Consider the following 19,904-nt stretch of genomic DNA (forward strand, 5'->3'; position numbering starts at 1 on the left):
CTGCTCTCTCTTCCAGGAACTCCGATCACAGATTTGAGACCTTCCTGCGTTTTTTGTTTTTTTTTTGCGGTACGCGGGCCTCTCACTGTTGTGGCCTCTCCCGTTGTGGAGCACAGGCTCCGGATGCGCAGGCTCAGCGGCCACAGCTCACGGGCCTAGCCGCTCTGCGGCATGTGGGACCTTCCCAGACCGGGGCACGAACCCATGTCCCCTGCATCGCCAGGCGGACTCTCAACCACTGCGCCACCAGGGAAGCCCCCTTCCTGTGTTTTAAATGCTCTCTTACTATTCATTTAAAGTACCTTTTTCCTAAATTCTGCAAGGTTTTTTCCCAAGCTAACTTGGTATTGTGCACTATCTATTCTGATAGTGAGTCCTGAATTTTTTGACAGTCACATTCTATAACTTCAAGAACTCTTTCCTGTTCTCAGCTTATTTTATTTTTACAATCTGCACTTGTCATATTGGGAATCTGAATTCCACTTTTCTCTCTTTTTTTATACTATTTGGCATACTCTAAATGATACAGTCTCATTTTCTTCAAGTGCTGAGTTTTTCGTATGTCTAGCATTTGTTTGTTCATCTTTACAGAAAGGATCAGGCCTTACCCAAGGTTTTGTGGACGCTCATACTGTTTACTATCAAAATCCTCTGAGTCTCAAATATGTGGGTGGGACCCTTCTCTAGTGTCAAATAATAATGTGGATTTTTTCTTATTACTGTGTTTTGGGCATTTCAGTGATCAATAAGAACAACAAAAAAGCTTCTACTGCATGGAATTAAAGACCTAGAAAATTATATCTTTTTCTCATTTTCTATTACTTTTCTTGCTGCCAATTTTTACTACTATTTGCACAACTGTCTCTGACAATTTTCTCTTCAAAATCAGACCTCAGAATTTTCCTTGGAACTATCAAGGAGCCAGTCTAATAAGTGGCATAAGAAAAACATGCTCACATTTAAAGTAAACACAGGAAGAGAATTTATTTTTGCCTGAGGGCATAACAGTGCATGAACAGACCTGAAGGATGAGCAAGCAGATGTCAGGTCAACAAGCTGGGAAAGATGGGTCCAAGCAGAAAAAGAGCTGTGCAAAGCCAGAAAGATGTGAATGTATGTAACAAATGAATGAAAGAATGATTAACTGATGTCTTGCAAGAAGTATATAAGCAACACAAGACTTGTGGTACATGAGAGACGGAAATGCAAGACATGAGGATGAACAGGTGGAGAGAAATCAGATTAGGCAGGCATTTGTTCATGCTTCACTCACCCAACACACATACAGGGATTCTGCAAATTATGAAGATGGTGTTGCAAATGGAGGGGCAGGGGGAAGGAAAGATGGATTATTCTACAAACAGTATGATAAAAGCAAGCAGTTATTTAGGAAAAAAAATTAACTGATCAGGAACAAGACAAGGATTCCCACTTTCACCACTTCTATTCAACATAGTACTGGAAGTTCTACCTGAGCAATCAGGCCAAAAAAACCCAGTAGGCATCCAAGTTGGAAAGAAAGTTGTTAAACTATTTCTATTTACAAATGAAGTGATCTCATGTGTAGAAAACCCTAAAGAATCCACAAAACGACTGTTACAGCTAATAAACAAATTCAGCAAAGTTGCAAAACACAAAATCAACACACAAAAATCAGTTGTGTTTCTATACACTAGCAATGAGCAATTCAAAAAAAAATGAGATTAAGAAAGCAATCCCATTTACAATAGAATCAAGAATACTTAAAAATAAACTTAACCAAAAAGGTGAAAGACTTGTACTCTAAAAACTATAAAACGTGGCTGAAAGAAATTAAAGACAACCTAAATAAATAGAAAGGTATCTCATGTTCGTGGATTGGAAGACTTAATATTAAGATGACAGAGCTACCCAAAGTGTTATACTGATTCAATGTAATTCCTATCAAAATTCCAATGACAATTTTACAGTAATGGAAAAACTCATCCCAAAATTCATATGAAAAGTCAAGGGACCCTGAAAAGCCAAACAATATTGAAAAAGAATAACAAAGTTGGAGGAATCACACTTCCTGATTACAAAACTTACAGAGCTAGAGTAATCAAACGCATATGGTATGGCATAAAGATAGACACAGATCGATGGAATACAACAGAGTTCAGAAATAAACCCTCAGAGGGACTTCCCTGGTGGTGCAGTGGTTGAGACTCCATGCTACCAATACAGGGGGCCCAGGTTCGATCCCTGGTCAGGAAACCAGATCCCACATGCGTGCTGCAACCAAGAGTTCGCATGCCACAACACAGGAACCGGCGAGCCACAATTAAAGAGCCTACGAGCTACAACTAAGGAACCCGCCTGCCACAACTAAGACCAGGTGCAACCAAATAAATAAATAAATATTTTTTTAAAAAATAAAGAAAGAAACCCTCAGATCTATGGTCAACTGATTTTCAACAAGGGGGCCAAGACCATCCAATGTGGAAAGGACAGTCTTTTCAACAAATGGTGTTGGGAAAACGAGACATCCACATGCAAAATAATGAAGTTGCACTATTACAATACACCTTACACAAAAATTAACTAAACATGGATCAAAGACCTAAATGTAAGAGTTAAACTATAAGAAACTCTTAGAAGAAAACATAGGGATTGAAAATCTTCATGATCTTGAATTTGGCAATGGTTTCTTAAATTATGATACCAAAAGCACAGGCAACAAAAGAAAAATAGATAAATTGGACTTCATCCAAATTAAAGACTTACATGCATAAAATGACACTATCTAAAGAGTGAAAAGAAAACTCACAGATTGGGAGAAAATATTTATATACCGTGTATCTGACAAGATATTAATAACCAGGATATCTAAAGAACTGCTACAATTCAACAACAAAAGGACAATTAAAAAATAGGCAAAGACACTTGGGACTTCCCTGGTGGTCCAGTGGTTAAGATTCCATGCTCCCAGTGCAGGGGGCCTGGATTCAATCCCTGGTCAGAATCCGCATGCCACAACTAAGAGCCCGCATGCTGCAACTAAGACCCGGTACAGCCAAAGAAATAAATATTTTTTAAAAAAAGATAGGCAAAGACACTTATTAGAATGGCCAAAATCTAAAACACTGACAACATCAAATGATAACAAGGATGTAGAGCAACAGTAACTCTCATTCTCTGCTGGTGGGAATACAAAATGGTTCAGCCATTCTGGAAGACAGTTTGGTGCTTTCTTACAAAACTGCACATACAATCCAGCAATCATGCTCCTTGGTGTTTACCCAAAGGAGCTGAAGACTTATGTCCACATAAAAATCTACACATGGATGTTTATATCAGCTTTATTCATAATTGCCAAAACTTGGAAGCAACAAATGTGTCCTTCAAGGGTTGAATGGATACATAAATTGTGACACATCCAGACAATGGAATATTAATCAGTGTGAAAAAGAAATGAGCTATCAAGCCATGAAAAGACATGGAAGAACTTTAAATGCATATTACTAAGTTAAAGAAGCCAGTCTGAAAAGGCTACATACTGTATGATTCCAACTATATATCATTCTGGAAAAAAAAAAACTACTGAAACAGTAAAAGATCAGTGGTTGTCAGGGGTTGGAGGGATGACAAGGTGGAGCATAGAGGATTTGTAAAAATACTCTGTATTATGCCATAGTGATGGATACATATCATATAATACATCAGTCCAAACCCACTGAATATACAACACCAAGAGTGAAACTTAATGTAAACTACGGATTTTGGTGATTATTATCTGTCAGTGTAGGTTCATGGGTTGAAACAAATGTGTCACTCTGGTGTGGGGTCAGGGGGTATATAAGAAATCTGCCTCTCAATTGTGCTGTGAATGTGAAACCACTCTAGAAAAGTAAAGTCTTAATTAAACACAAACCAAGAAAAGGCAAAGGACTTGAATAGTTATTTCTCCAAAGATTCAGAAATGGTCAATAGTACATGAAAAAGATGCTCAACATTCTTAGTCATTAGGGAAATGCAAATCTAAACCACAGTGACATACCTACTACGCAGGACCATAAATTTTTTTTTTTTTTTTTTTTTTTCAGTACGTGGGCCTCTCACTGTTGTGGCCTCTCCCGTTGCGGAGCACAGGCTCCAGATGCGCAAGCTCAGCAGCCATGGCTCACGGGCCCAGCCGCTCCGCGGCATGTGGGATCTTCCTGGACCGGGGCACGAACCCGTGTTCCCTGCATCGGCAGCCGGACTCTCAACCACTGCGCCACCAGGGAAGCCCGACCATAATTTTAAAAATGGTAAATAACAAGTGTTAGAATGTGAGAAAAGCAGTAACCTCAAACACTGCTGGCGGTAATGTAAGATGTTGCAGCCACTGTGGAAAACAGTTTAGCAGTTCCTCCAATGCTAAACACAGAACTACCATATTATCCAGCAATTCCACTTCTAGGTCCAAACCAAAAGAATTAAAACCAGGGACTCCAATGAACACTTGCACAGCAATGTTCATAGCAGTATTATTCACAATAGCCAAAAGGTGGAAACAATCCAAACGTTCATTACCAGAGAAAAAAAATATGGCATACCCATACAAAAAAAATATTAGTCAGCCATAAAAAAGGAATAAGGTTGTTACAGACGACAACATGGTTCAACGTTAAAAACATTATGTTAGGTGAAATTATCCAGACACAAAGGAACAAATATTGTATGTTTCCACTTGTATGAGGTACCTAGAAGAGGCAAATTCATAGAGCTAGAAAGTAAAGCACAGGTTACCAGGGGCTGGGGGAGGAGGGAATAGGGAGTTATTGCTTAATGGGTACAGAGTTTCTATTTGGGGTGCTGAAGGGGTTTGGGAAATGGTGGTGATGGTTGCACAACACTGTAAATGGAATAAATGACACTGCAGAGAGGGCAGACAGCAGAAGCAGGAAGAACTACAATTCTGCAGCCTGTGGAATGAAAACCACATTCACAGAAAGAAAGACAAAAGGAAAAGGTAGAAAACTATGTACCAGATGAAGGAACAAGATAAAACCCCAGAAAAACAACTAAATGAAGTGGAGATGGGCAACCTTCCAGAAAAAGAATTCAGAATAATGATAGTGAAGATGATACAGGATCTCAGAAAAACAATACAGGCAAAGATCAAGAAAATGCAAGAAATGTTTAACAAAGACCTAGAAGAATTAAAGAACAAACACCTAGAAGACTTAAATAACAAACAAAAAGAGATGAACAATACAATAACTGAAATGAAAAATACACCAGAAGGAATCAACAGCAGAATAATTGAGGCAGAAGAACAGGTAAGTGACCTGAAAGACAGAATGGTGGAATTCACTGCTGTGGAACAAAGAAAAAAGAATGAAAAGAAATGCAGACAGCCTAGGACAACATTAAACACACCAACATTTGCATTATAGGGCGTCCCAGAAGGAGAAGAGAGACAGAAAGAACCCAAGGAAATAGTTGAAGAGATTATAGTCAAAAACTTCCTTAACATGGGAAAGGAAATAGACACCCAAGTCCAGGAAGTACAGAGAGTCCCAGTCAGGATAAACCTAGTGAGAAACACACTGAGACACACAGTAATCAAATTGACAACAATTAAAGACAAAGAAAAAAATTTTAAAGCAACAAGGAATAAATGACAAATAACATACAAGGGAACTCCCATAAGGTTAACAGCTGATTTCTCAGCAGAAACTCTACATGCCAGAAGGAAGTTGCATGATATACTGAAAGTGATGAAAGGGAAGAACCTACAACCAAGATTACTCTACCCGGCAAGTACCTCATTCAGAATCGATTGAGAAATCAAAAGCTTTACAGACAAGCAGAAGCTAAGAGAATTCAGCACCACCAAACCAGCTCTACAACAAATGCTAAAGGAACTTCTATAAGTGGGAAACACAGATAAGAAAAGGACCTACAAAAACAAACCCAAACCAATTAAGAAAATGGTAATAGAAACATACATATTGATAATTACCTTCAATGTGAATGGATTAAAATGCTCCAACCAAAAGACACAGGCTCGCTGAATGGAAACAAAAACAAGACCCATATATATGCTGTCTACAAGAGACCCACTTCAGACCTAGGGACACATACAGACTGAAAGTGAGGGGATAGAAAAAGATATTCCATGCAAGTGGAAATCAAAAGAAAGCTGGAGTACCAATACTCATATCAGATAAAACAGACTTTACAGAATGTTACAAGAAACAAGAAAGGACACTACGTAATGATCAAGGGATCAATCCAAGAAGAAGAGATAACAATTATAAATATATATGCACCCAACACAGAAGCACCCCAATACATAAAGCAAATGCTAACAGCTATAAAAGAAGAAATTGACAGTAACATAATAACAGAGGGGGACTTCAACACCTCACTTACACCAATGGACAGATCATCCAAAATGAAAATTAATAAGGAAACAAAACCTTTAAATGACACCATAGACCAGAGAGATTTAATTGATATTTATAGGATGTTCCATCCGAAAACAGCAGATTACACTTTCTTCTCAAGTGCACACGGAAGCTATTCTCCTGGATCTATTCTCCAGGATAGATCACAACTTGGGTCACAAATCAAGCCTCGGTAAATTTAAGAAAATTGAAATCATATAAAGCATCTTTTCCGAACACAGCGCTATGAGATTACAAATCAATTACAGGTAAAAAAATGTAAAAAACACAAACACATGGAAGCTAAACAATACATTACTAAGTAACCAAGAGATCACTGAAGTCAAAGAGGAAATCAAAGAATACCTAGAGACAAATGACAACGAAAACACAACAATCCAAAACCTATGGGATGCAGCAAAAGCAGTTCTAAGAAGGAAGTTTATAGCAATACAAGCCTACCTCAAGAAACAAGAAAAATCTCAAATAAACAATGTAAACTTACACCTAAAGAAACTAGAGAAAGAAGAACAAGCAAAACCCAAAGTTAGTAAAGGAAAGAAATCATAAAGATCAGAGTAGAAATAAATGAAATAGAAGCAAAGAAAACAATAGCAAAGATCAATAAAACTAAAAGCTGGTTCTTCGAGAAGATAAACAAAATTGATAAACCTTTAGCCAGACTCATCAAGAAAAAGAGGGAGAAGACTCAAATCAATAAAATTAGAAATGAAAAAGAAGTTACAACGGACACTGCAGAAATACAAAGCATAAGAGACTGCTACAAGCAACTCTACACCAACAAAATGGACAACCTGGAAGAAATGGACAAATTCTTAGAAAGGTATAACCTTCAAAGACTGAACCAGGAAGAAATAGAAAATATGAACTGACCAATCACAAATAATGAAATTGAAACTGCGATTAAAAATCTTCCAACAAACAAAAGTCCAGTACCAGGTGGCTTCACAGGTGAATTCTATCAAACATTTAGAGAAGAGCTAACACCCGTTCTTCTCAATTCTTCCAAAAAATTGCAGAGGAAGGAACACTCCCAAACTCATTCTATGAGGCCACCATCACCCTGATACCAAAACCAGACAAAGATACTACAAAAAAAAGAAAATTACAGACCAATATCACTGATGAACATAGATGCAAAACTCCTCAACAAAATACTAGCCATCAAAATCCAACAACACATTAAAAGGATCATACACCATGATCAAGTGGGATTCATCCCAGGGATGCAAGGATTCTTCAATATGCAAATCAATCAATGTGATACACCATATTAACAAATTGAAGAATAAGAACCATATGATCATCTCAAAAGATGCAGAAAAAGCTTTTGACAAAATTCAACACCCGTTTGTGATAAAAACTCTCCAGAAAATGGGCATAGAGGGAACCAACTTCAACATAATAAAGGCCATATACGACAAACCCAAAGCAAACATCATTCTCAATGGTGAAAAACTGAAAGCATTTCCTCTAAGATCAGGAACAAGACGAGGATGTCCACTCTCGCCATTATTATTCAACATAGTTTTGGAAGTCCTAGCCACTGCAATCAGAGCAGAAAAAGAAATAAAAGGGATACAAATTGGAAAAAAAGTAACAGTCACTGTTTGCAGATGACATACTATACATAGATAACCCTAAAGATGCCAATAGAAAACTACTAGACCTAATCAATGAATTTGGTAAAGTTGCAAGATACAAAATTAATTCACAGAAATCTCTTGCATTCCTATACACTAAAAACGAAAGACCAGAAAGAGAAATTAAGGAAACAATCCCATTCACCATTGCAACAAAAAGAATAAAATACCTAGGAATAAACCTACCTAAGGAGGTAAAAGACCTGTACTCAGAAAGCTATAAGACACTGATGAAAGAAATCAAAGATGACACAAACAGATGGGAGAGATATACCATATTCTTGGATTGACTTGAAAATGACTATACTATCCAGAGCAGTCTACAGATTCAACACAATCCCTATCAAATTACCAATGTCATCTTCTACAGAACGAGAACAAAAAGTCTTAAAATTTGTATGGGGACACAAAAGATCCCGAATAGCCAAAGCAGTCTTCAGGGGAAAAAAAGGAGCTGGAGGAATCAGACTCCCTGACTTCAGACAATACTACAAAGCTACAGTAATCAAGACAATATGGTACTGGGACAAAAACAGAAATATAGAACAATGGAACAGGATAGAAAGCCCAGAGAGAAACCCACGCACCTATGGTCAACCAATCTATGACAAAGGATGCAAGGATGTACAATGGAGAAAAGATAGTGTCTTCAATAAGTGGTGCTGGGAAAACTGGACAGCTACATGTAAAAGAATGAAATTAGAACACTACCTAACTCTATACAGAAAAACAAACGCAAAAGGGATTAAAGACCTAAGTGTAAGACTGGACACTATAAAACTCTCAGAGGAAAACATAGGAAGAACACTCTTTGACATAAATCACAGCAAGATGTTTTTTGACCCACCTCCTAGAGTAATGAAAATAAAAACAAAAATAAACAAATGAAACCTTAAGAAATTTAAAAGCTTTTGCACAGCAAAGGAAACTATCAACAAGACAAAAAGACAACCCTCAGAATGGGAGAAAATATGTGCAAATGAATCAATGGACAAAGGATTAATCTCCAAAATATATAAACAGCTCATGCAGTTCAATATGAAAAAAACAAACAACCCAATCAAAAATTGGACAGAAGACCTAAACAGACATCTCACCAAAGACATACAGATGGCCAAGAGGCACATGAAAAGCTGCTCAACATCTCTAATTATTAGAGAAATGCAAATCAAAACTACAATGAGGTATCACCTCACACCAGTTAGAATGGACATCATCAGAAAATACCATAAAACTGTTGAAAAATACCGGAGAAAATTTTTTGTAATCATAGAGAAGCTCTCTCTGAGCCATGGCACAAAAAGTTAGAAAAAGTTGATAAATCTGACTTCATAAATATTTAAAATTTCTACATGAAAAACTATCATAAACGAGGTCAAAAGATAATCCATAAATTGAAAAAGTATTTAAATATATGACACTTAACTTCCTTAATATGTAAAGAGCTCTTACATATCAGAAAGAGAAAGGAAATACAAATGACTTTTAAAAATAAAAACTGTTAAACTTCATTCACAATAAGAGAACTGCAAAATATAACAAGAGTAAGACCATTTTCCACCTATCAGACAAAGATTAAAAAACTAGGTAAAGGTGTAGGGAAACAGGCACTTTCTTATACTATTTATTGATGGACATGTACAACTTCTTTGGAAGGTTATTCACTGCAGCATTGCTTACCATAGCTAAAGATTAGAAACAACCCACATGTCCATTATAGATGAGTGCTTAAATAATGAATACCATTCAACTGTTAAAATGAACACATGAGATCTAAAAGGAAGGATTTTCAAAATATAAGTGAAAAAAGCAAGGTGCAATACAGTATGCTGTTTGTTTCACAGGGTTTGGATAAAGAGAGAGGGAGTGAGAAGGGAGAGAGGAGAGTGATCACCTACAGGGAAGGAATGAGGGAGCATGGGGGCAGTGACTTACTTTTCCACTACACACCCTTCTGTACTGTTCTCATTTTTGCCATGTTCATGTAATCCTAACCAAATTACTTATTTGTGTATTAAACCACAAGCTCTGGGAGTTCTCTGGTGGTGCAGTGGTTAAGAATCCGCCTGCCAATGCTGGGAACACGGGTTCGAGCCCTGGTCCGGGAAGATCCTACATGCCGCGGAGCAACTAAGCCCGTGCACCACAACTATTAAGCCTGCGCTCTAGAGCCCGTGAGCCACAACTACTGAGCCACCGGAACGAAGAGTGGCCCTCGCTCGCCACAACTAGAGGGGGCCCGCACGCAGCAACAAAGACCAATGCAGCCAAAAATAAATAAATAAATTTATTTTTTTAAAAAAAGAATAAAATAGCATATCTTGACTAAACTCTTACTTTGTATCACGCAAATGCTATGTAACTCATTTGTAGGTGGCTACAAATGAGAAAACAGAGATTCAACTTTTCCAAATTTATACTGCAGTTAAGCAGTAGATCCAGATAGGAATCCAGGACTGAATTTTAGAGCTTGTGTTTGTTTGTTTGTTTATTTATTTATTTATTTATTTCTGCATTGGGTCTTCCTTGCTGTGTGCAGGCTTTTTCTAGTTGCAGCGAGCGGGGCTACTCTTCGTTGCGGTGCGTGGGCGTCTCATTGCGGTGGCCTCTCTTTGTTGCGGAGCACGGGCCCTAGAATGCACGGGCTTCAGTAGTTGTGGCACGCAGGCTCAGTGGTTGTGGCTCACAGGCTCTAGAGTGCAGGCTCAGTAGTTGTGGCACACAGGCTTAGTCGCTCTGCGGCATGTGGGATCTTCCCGGACCAGGGCTCGAACCCATGTCCCCTGCATTGGCAGGCGGATTCCCAACCACTGCACCACCAGGGAAGTCCCTATTTTATTCTTATCAAAGTCTTCTCCTCACAGAGGAGGGCCTCTCAGAACGAAGTGTGATACATAGCAGAACTTATTCCACCAGGAATCTTATCTCCCCAACCAGCGATGGGTATAATACGAAGGACCATGACCAACTGAACACCCTGACACATGCAACATATTTAGCTTCCTACTTCACTGTGCCCATCCACAGGATCTTTATACAGAGTATATACACAAAGATTTGACTAATAAAACAAAGTGAACACTTAACCATCATATAATTGAGGATTCACTTAGGGACCTTAAGTATAAAGAAAGAAATTTCAGTATTTCTCCCATAAGTAGAAACTATCAATTTGGGATTACCTTAAAGTCCTACTTTTTTCTTATAAAATTAATATCTCTTTTCCAATTTCCTAAATTCTTATTTGCTGTTCCATCACAACAGCTCGAGGTAGAATATTCTAAAGTACAACAAGGATATAACGTTTTCTGTGTACTATATAGAACAAAGCTATGTACCAAACACTAAAGTATTATTTAATATTATATCATACTAAAGTGTTATAACTATCTCACCCTGACAATGTTACAGTAACAGAGATTTAAAAAAATAAAAACTTAAGATTTGAAATGTGAAACTATGTTTTCACTGGTTGAGGCATAAATCAGTTCCCGCTGTCGTGGAGTACCACCTGGATGGTCTAACGTCCCAGCCTTGACTAGGAGGAGTGGGCCACCCCTAGGAACCTTACCCCAGACTGCCTCAAGAATTCCTGGAAGCACTACTAAGTAACCTGTCAGAGGAAATGATAGCTTTCAGAGTATAAGGTTGTTTGAATACAGTGAAAGAAGAAACAAAATAATTTAGTAAGAGATTTTCTTTAGAGGAAGGAAGGCAGTTTAACACAAAGTTATCAGTGATCAGTGACATGACCCAAATGAACTAGGTGATAGAACAAAGAGCACATTAAATCAGAGTCCTCGGTTGTGAAAGGAATAGGAGCACATAAAAACAAACAAACCTCCCAAACTGAAAAAGATACCAGAAATCCACAGATACAAGTTTCCTGGAGGTCATCAACCTCAACAGTCCTTAGGGATCTATGATACCCTTGAAATCACATGCCAAATGTGGGGGAATTGTATGTATGTGGGCATGTCTCTTGTTCACAGGTTTCATCTTAAAGGTGTCTAAAGGTGTCCACAATCTTTAAAAGCAAGGATTTCACTGTTAAGTCAAAACAGCTTCCTGAAACATTACTACTACTGTACCATAAATAGAACATTAAATTAGCACTACATTAAATATATTTAAAATAACACTACACTCACTTCAGACAACAGCCCAGCAAGGTACAACAGCATTCCAACTAAGAATGTAACAGAAAAGTTTACTATTCCACTCAGAACAGCAGTCAGAACTTATATGCTTTAACACTTAGCCTGCTGAACTGTATCTGTTCCTTAGTTATCAGCTGCTATGTTTTAAGTTTATATGCTAAGTTGACTTAGTATACGGTTAGTCACTATTATCCAAAGTAACAAAGGGTATTATCCAAAGTTCTAAATTACTAGTTGGTTTAAATATTCTCTGCCCCTAACAGTTCACCAATAAGAAATCATTTTAATGGCACCACCAACAGGGAACAGAGCACGGAGAATCTAGATAAGAATTTTCAGAGGAAACAAATCATATGAATGCTTATCTGAGAAAGTGAAGAGCACACTTATGTTAATTTTAATTCTGCTCTCCTAGATCTTATCTGTCCATATCTCTGGTTTACTCTTTGGAAGAGTGAACAGAGTAAGAAAACAAAGCAACCAGACAGGGTGTCTGAACCGCAGGAGACTGCAAGAGCTGTGATAGTTCTCCAACTGGGAACAGGGAATTCTTGTGGATACTAATGATCTGGGAGAAGCCAAAAATGGCTATTGGAGATTCTGGTTAAAATAAAAAAACTGAACAAGAGGCAAGCTAGAAAGAGTAGGGGACAACACAGCTATCTGGATTTCCATGATTATAGGTATCAGTAACCTACAGAACCTGTCAAAGGCAAAACAGTATTATTTCGAGTTCTATATTCTTCACTGGAGAATCATTCCCCCAGCTGCTTTTCCTTAAAGCAGTGGTTCTTACCTTCTGAGGAATCACAGAGCTCCATTTAAGAATCTGACCAAAGCTGTACTTCCCTGGTGGCGCAGTGGTTAAGAATCCGCCTGCCAATGCAGGGGACACGGGTTCGAGCCCTGGTCCAGGAAGATTCCACATGCTGCGGAGCAACTTAAGCCCGTGCGCCCCAACTACCGAACCTCCACTCTAGAGCCTGCGAGCCACAACTACTAAGCCAGCATGCCACAACTACTGAAGCCCACACACCTAGAGCCCGTGCTCTGCATCAAGAGAAGCCACGGCAATGAGAAGCCCACGCACCGCAATGAAGAGCAGCCCCCGCTCGCCACAACTAGAGAAAGCCTGTGTGCAGCAATGAAGACCCAATGCAGCCAAAAATAAATAAATAAAATAATTTTTTTAAAAAAGAAAGAATCTGACCAAAGCTATGGAATCCCCCAGAAACTACATCCCCTAGGGCATTCATACAAGTTAGCACAGTTTCAGGGGACTTGAAAATCCCTTTCCAGTCTGATCCATGGATCCCAGATGCTGTTTTAAAGGCCTCCAGTCCCAAAATGACCCAACCTATTATAACATATTCTACTCTCTTCTTGCCGTCAAAAGTGTAAATGATTCTCTCAGTACCATTAATCTCAAGTAGATCATAAGAAGAAAGCAAATAGGCTGTCATGCTGGTCAAGCAGGACAGTGCTGCACTGAGAATCACAAGGACAGGATTTAGGTCCCTGCTGTATCACTAATGGATATGGTAACCTTACAGAAGTCACAACCTCGTGCTGGACGGTGTCTCCTCAGCTGTGAGTGAGGGGTTGGAATAAACCAAGGTGCTGACATCTTACAAAGGGAGCAGTACTCTTGTTTAGAGAATACTAACTGAGCATCTAACACACTGCAGGCCTACAGGCAGATGGTGGGGAAACAAAGGAAAATGAGGCAGTCCTCAAGGAGCCAGACAGACAAGTAGACAGTTATGAAGCAATGTGACTGGACTTCCCTGGTGGCGCAGTGGTTAAGCATCTGCCTGCCAATACAGGGAACATGGGTTTGAGCCCTGTCCAGAAAGATCCCACATGCCTCGGAGCAACTAAGCCCGCCTGCCACAGTTACTCAAGCCCGTGCCTAGAGACTGTGCTCCACAACAAGAGAAGCCACCGCAATGAGAAGCCCACACACCTCAATGAAGAGTAGCCCCTGCTCACCACAACTAGAGAAAACCCACATGCAGCAACGAAGACCCAACATAGCCAAAAATAAATAAATAAATAAATTTATTTTAAAAATAAGACAATGTGACTTATACTCTAATAAAAGAATATAGAGGGTTCAGGAATCAGAGAAGGAGCATATAACTAAAGTCTAGTCTTGGAGACACTTCCCAGAAAATAACGTAGACACAGATTATGTCCAACATGTGCAAAGACTCCAAGGTGTGAGAAAGCAGGTGATTCTCAAGGAAATTCAAGGAGTTTAATATGGCAAGCACTGAGAACTTAAATTAAAGGCTGGCAGGAGAACGTGCAACAGACACTGCAAGGGAAGTGTTTTACAATAAGATAGCTTTGATTTATCCTCCACACTGACTGCTCACTGTAAGTACTAGAATAGAGTTCATTTGATATTTAACTTCTAAAAATTAGTTGAATCACAAATGGTAAAAACTGCTCTTACTCTGACAATATTTGAACTACGAATTTCTAATAAAGAAAAATGACCAGTCAGTTAAGAGTTCCACAAAGTCTGATTAATCAACCAAATTCCTTCTGAGCTACCACTTACTAGAAACATTATTCCATGACTTAGCTTTTGCCATTTCCCTACAGTTTTACTCTCTTCCCCGAACGGCTCACAGTACTCCATTCCTTTCCTCTGCCCTTCTAATGCCCCAGCCTGATTCAGACAGCAATCATCAGCGACAAAGGAAAAGCAAAAAGCAATCATGAACATTTCTCAAAAAGCCAGAATTAACCTCAGACTACATTAATGTTATTAGTCTGTCGCTCAGACAAATTAGACTTTTTCAGCAATCTCACTTCTGCCAACCATGCCCGTTCAAGGCAAGTCTTCTGCCGTGTGCTCCTGATCCCATCAGCTCCTGCTTCCTGAGGTTTCTGGCTCCAATAATCTTCCCTTCTCTTTCTTCAATTTCCAATCTCTTTAGGCTTCCCCCCTCCCCAATCATGTGGACACATCAAGTCACCCATTTGTGGTAGGAAGTCATGTTCAGCAAACACATATCAAGTGCCCACTAGGTGCCTGAATCTGCACAAGGCGTTGGCACAGCCTGCAGGAAGGCTAATGAGGCCAAGAAAAGATAAAGAGTCAGCTCCAACCCAGTCATTCATTCCCAGAAACCTCCCATTTCAAAAGTTATGTTATAAGAGCAACTGTTTAAAGGGGGTAAAAAGAGTAAGGGGCCAGGGCTTCCCTGGCGACACAGTGGTTAAGAATCTGCCTAGCAATGCAAGGGACAGGGGTTGGAGCCCTGGTCTGGGAAGATCCCACATGCCACAGAGCAACTAAGCCCATGTGCCACAACTGCTGAGCCTGTGCTCTAGAGCCCTCAAGCCACAACTACTGAGCCCATGTGCCACAACTACTGAAGCCCACGTGCCTAGAGCCCATGCTCCGCAACAAGAGAAACCACGACAATGAGAAGCCTGCACACTGCAATGAAGAGTAGCCCCCACTCACCGCCAACTACAGAAAGCCCGCGCACAGCAACAAAGACCCAATGCGGCCAAAAATAAAAACAAATAAATAAGAAATTTTTTTTAAAAAAAGGGTAAGGGGCCAGAGTATCAGTCTCAAAATAATACATTCCCTTTTCCTACAAGACTTTGAATAATAAGGTATAAAGCAAAAGTCCTCACACCACTAAGCAATTCTAGCTCTTAGTTATATTTAGCTTTTTTGCTCAGGAGCAAAACCTTTCTTTTCCTAGTCAAATTTGTATCGCCAAAAAAAGCATACCTCTTCTCAAATGTTATCATCAATATACCCACTGCTGTGACCTACAAAGAAGAAAGCCCACTGTAACACTTTTTCCTACTCAAAGGATAGTGGTTTGCTTAACAGAAACTGTGGTCTCAAAGTCCTGTGCTGCTGTATCACATCCAATGCCCTGCCTTGAAAGGGGAGGCCATGGGACGCTATGGGTACATACCAGGGGATTCAACCCTGCAAGGGAGGGCCGGGAAGCTCCTCCCACCGCCTCACCCTGAGGAAGTGAGACTCCAGGAATGAGGAGGTAGTTAAGCAAAGGGGGAAAGAAAAAGGGAAAGAAAAGTTGTGCTCAGGCAAAGAGAACTATATCTACAAAGGCCTTAAGGGAAGGACAGACAGCACATTTCAAGGAACAGAAGAACCCAACGACAAAGAGGGAAGAAAGTCATATGGGGAGGCAGGACCTGTGGTCTTGTGAGCAGTGGCAGGGGTCTGAAGTCTACATGGTGAGCAATGGGAAACCACTGAAGGTTTAAAGTAGGGAAGTCACATACTCATGCTTCATTTCAGCCACCATTCCCCACTCCATCCCACATCTGACTTCCGTATTCCTCTCAACTTGCTCTTTGCAAGGAATCTGTTGATCTTCTAGCCATTAATTTAACGGGCACTTTCGGTTTTGACCTTGGTGCCCCTGCAGCACGTGCCTGCTGAGCATCAGCTCCCTCCACACCCACCACTAATTTTCCCCCCACTTCTATGGCTATTCCTCTCTAGCCTTTCTTTTTGCAAGCTCCTCTTTCTCTACCTATGCCCTTAAACATTGTTATCTGTCAAGACTTTGTCCTTGGCTTTCGGCATTTCCAAACCCTGTTTTCCCTAAGTGATCTCACCTGCATCTAGGACCTCAAATACCATCTGCATGCTCATGATGTCCAAAATCATTTACAACTCAGACCTCTCCTGAACTCCAAATTTACATATTAAACTATTCCCATTTCGATGTCTTACAGGAAGCAAATTGAACAGTTTCAAAACCAAACAAATCTATTCCCTTAGCATTTCAAATCTGTATCTCCCCTTCATTCTTCCTGCCACTGCCTGAGTTCAAGAGCTCAACATCTCTCTTTAGGTTGACTCCCAAAGAGCCCCCCTCCCTGTACCAGCTGCCCACAGTTAGCCACACCCAACCCACAGCTAGAATGGTCTTGCTAAAGAGTAAAGAGAATATGATTGTGGTACTTCCAAGCATCAAATTCCACAGTGGGTGCTATCTACTAGCTCACAGTCCTCAGACTGATCTACAAGGGCCCACGGGCTCCGTCTTACTGTCTGGCCTTGTCCCCCTGGCACCTCAACGTCACACCGCACTCTGCACCAGGCTCAGCCGTTGGCAATTCTCTTGGTCTTCTATGCTCTGTGTCTCCGCACACATTTCTTCTTCCTCTGAACACTAATTCTCTCCCTCCCTCATTCTCCTCCCCTGGCCGACTTGTTCTTCAAGACTCAGGCAAGGCCCTACCTCCTCCAGGAAGCTGTGCCAGGACTCCCAGATGCATCCTGTGGGGGATGCACAGCACACTGTGCTTAACACGAGCTTCTGCGTTCTTACTCTCATGTTCTCATCTGCTTCCCTAGTTACCACTCCCCACTTGGCTGGATCCTGGAGAGCAGGGACTCCGTCTAACATTGGCACATTTTAAGGTGTTACAAGTGAGTAAATGAAAATATGGAATTGTGATGAGGCCTTCAAGAGACCAAGTCCCAGAAAGTGAGTGCCTCAGGAGCAGGAACCTGGTCAGCGGCTCTCTGATGAATCCCCAAGGCTCAGGGCAGGGTGCACAGCACAATCTGTAGAATGGCTGAGTGGATGTATAGAGTCAAAAGAAAACACTCAGAGTCAAAACTCTTTCTGGACTTGCTTTCCATTTTTCCTGGTTTGTGACCAACTTTAAACAAAACACCAGTGTATATTGCATGATTTGCACTGACCGAACAAATGCTCTTGTTCTTCCACTAGGAAAAAAAATAATAAGAGCTTTGACCAATCCAGTAAAGGATTCCTAGGCAGAAGCCCCTGGAAAGATTTCCTGAACTCTATGAAACTGAATGCAATTTTCAGTGGATATAAATGCATTTTTCTGGTGAGATGGATTACACTTTTCACTGAATATTCATGGATATTAATGATAATCAAAAAAGCCAAACTACTTAATCAAAATGTCAAGCTGAATTAAGCTGTAGCATGCATCGTTTCCTCTCAAACCTGTATTTTGATAAACCACTCGCAACCTGGGGACAGCAGCCTCTCCTAAAACAAATGCAACTGGAGAAGACACAGCTGGCAGGCTCTCACATAGAGCTTCCTACGAGAATTTGCATTTAAAACTTTCTATAATTGGGAAAGTCCTTACCAGCATTCTCTGAAGTTAGTACCCTATTCTAACACACTCTGACCCACGTGAATCAGGGTATTTATTACACGTCCTGCTAATGTGCTCAAGAAGAAAACGTTACATTACGAACATAATGACAAGAGGAACTGTCATCTAATTAAACGGGAAGGGGAAAAGCCCGGGAGCATCTAGATTTACAGGAAAGCCCTTTTTTTGTCGTTTTACTGTACACAGAGCGACCTGACAGCGGGAGCAGCATTTAGCTCACAACCACTCACTGCAATCCTGGAAATAACATGCAATAATTAGCAGTAGGAAGCAGACAACTAGGTCACTTTAAAAGAGATAAAATTAAGTTCTGCTCGATCGAAAGGCTCCATGGTTGACCCAGGAGACCGTCCCAGGGCGCGTCTCCACGAGGCGACCAGAAATCACGCCGGGCGCCCGCGTTCGGGGAGCTGCCTCACGACGCCCGGAGACCCGAGCCCCTCAGGCCGGGCCCCGGGGCGTGGACGACCCCTCGGCGCCTACCCTGACTCACCGAGCTCCTTCCAGAAAGCTCTGAGGGGGCGACGGCGTACCGGGGACGCTCGGGCCGCGACTGTCCGGCCGCCCCACCGCGGCTCGGCGACCCTCCCCGGCCCCCCGACCCGCCAGCCGCCCCCTGTACCGTCGCGTCCACGCCCACGCCCGCCCCCCGGCACCGCCCCCCGGAGCCCACTGCGCCTGCGCGCACGCGGCCGCCCCAACCCCGAGCGCCCGAGCGCCGAGGCCCGGGCGGCGCACGCGCGCCCTGAGGCGGCCCGCGCGCCGCCACTTCCGTCCCAGCGGGAGGCGGCGGAGGCGGCGAGTGCCGGAGGGCACCGGCGTGCGCAAGCCAGGTCCTCGGAGGGGGCGGCGGCGGCTGCGCGAGCCCGCCACTCACCAGGTACAGCTGCTGCCAGCGATTGTGAGCGTCCAACTCATCAAACTCCCGTTCGATGGCGGCCGACATGGCGGCGGCCGCGAGCTGGCGCGAGGGAGCCTGCGCCGGCGGAGAGGCTCGGGCCCCGCACGATCCGGGCAGCGCGCAGCCGCTGCTGCGCATGCGTGCTCCAGGCCCGCCACGCCCCCACGCCGCCCCGGCCGCAGGGAAAGTACCTGGTTCGTGACGTCAGCGCGCCGGCTGCGCCGTGCGGGGCGGGCGGCGGGGGAGTCGTGGTCCAGGCGGTGCCCAGGTGGAGGGGGCGGGGCCTGGCGGCGCCAGAGGCAGGACTCCGGGGAGACCAGCAGGTTGAGTGCTTGGGGGTTTGATTTTTATTTTGAACCTTCTCTAGGTCAGCTTAACGGCCTGTGCCCCACTTTCTCCTCTCGGAAAATGTAAACCAGGACTGATGCCCGCTCCTGGGCGCCCACGGGTTTTGTGCCAAATAAACCGCTGCAGCAAAAGGAGAAGCAACCTCTCCTGGAGGTTGGAGTCTACAGCTTGTTAAGTAAACGTTACACAACTTAAAAGTTAGTGTTACCTGTAAAAAGAGCAAATCGTCTGTTACCAAACAAACGTGCTGATT

The 19,904-nt window shown here is 41.9% G+C and overlaps 1 protein-coding gene across 4 annotated transcripts in view; it reads right to left on the reverse strand.

Moving 5' to 3' along the window:
- Positions 1–19,456, reverse strand: part of PTPN2 (protein tyrosine phosphatase non-receptor type 2) — a 76,291-nt gene extending 56,835 nt beyond the window's left edge. For all 4 annotated transcript variants that reach the window (XM_030836527.2, XM_030836528.2, XM_030836525.2 and 1 more), the window contains exon 1: positions 19,280–19,456. In XM_030836527.2, the coding sequence (XP_030692387.1) occupies positions 19,280–19,441 (162 nt within the window). In that variant the 5' untranslated portion in view covers positions 19,442–19,456. The remainder of the gene's footprint in view (positions 1–19,279) is intronic.
- Positions 19,457–19,904: the final 448 nt, after the last annotated feature.

Source organism: Globicephala melas, chromosome 13, assembly GCF_963455315.2.
Source record: "Globicephala melas chromosome 13, mGloMel1.2, whole genome shotgun sequence".
Classification (NCBI taxonomy): domain Eukaryota; kingdom Metazoa; phylum Chordata; class Mammalia; order Artiodactyla; family Delphinidae; genus Globicephala; species Globicephala melas.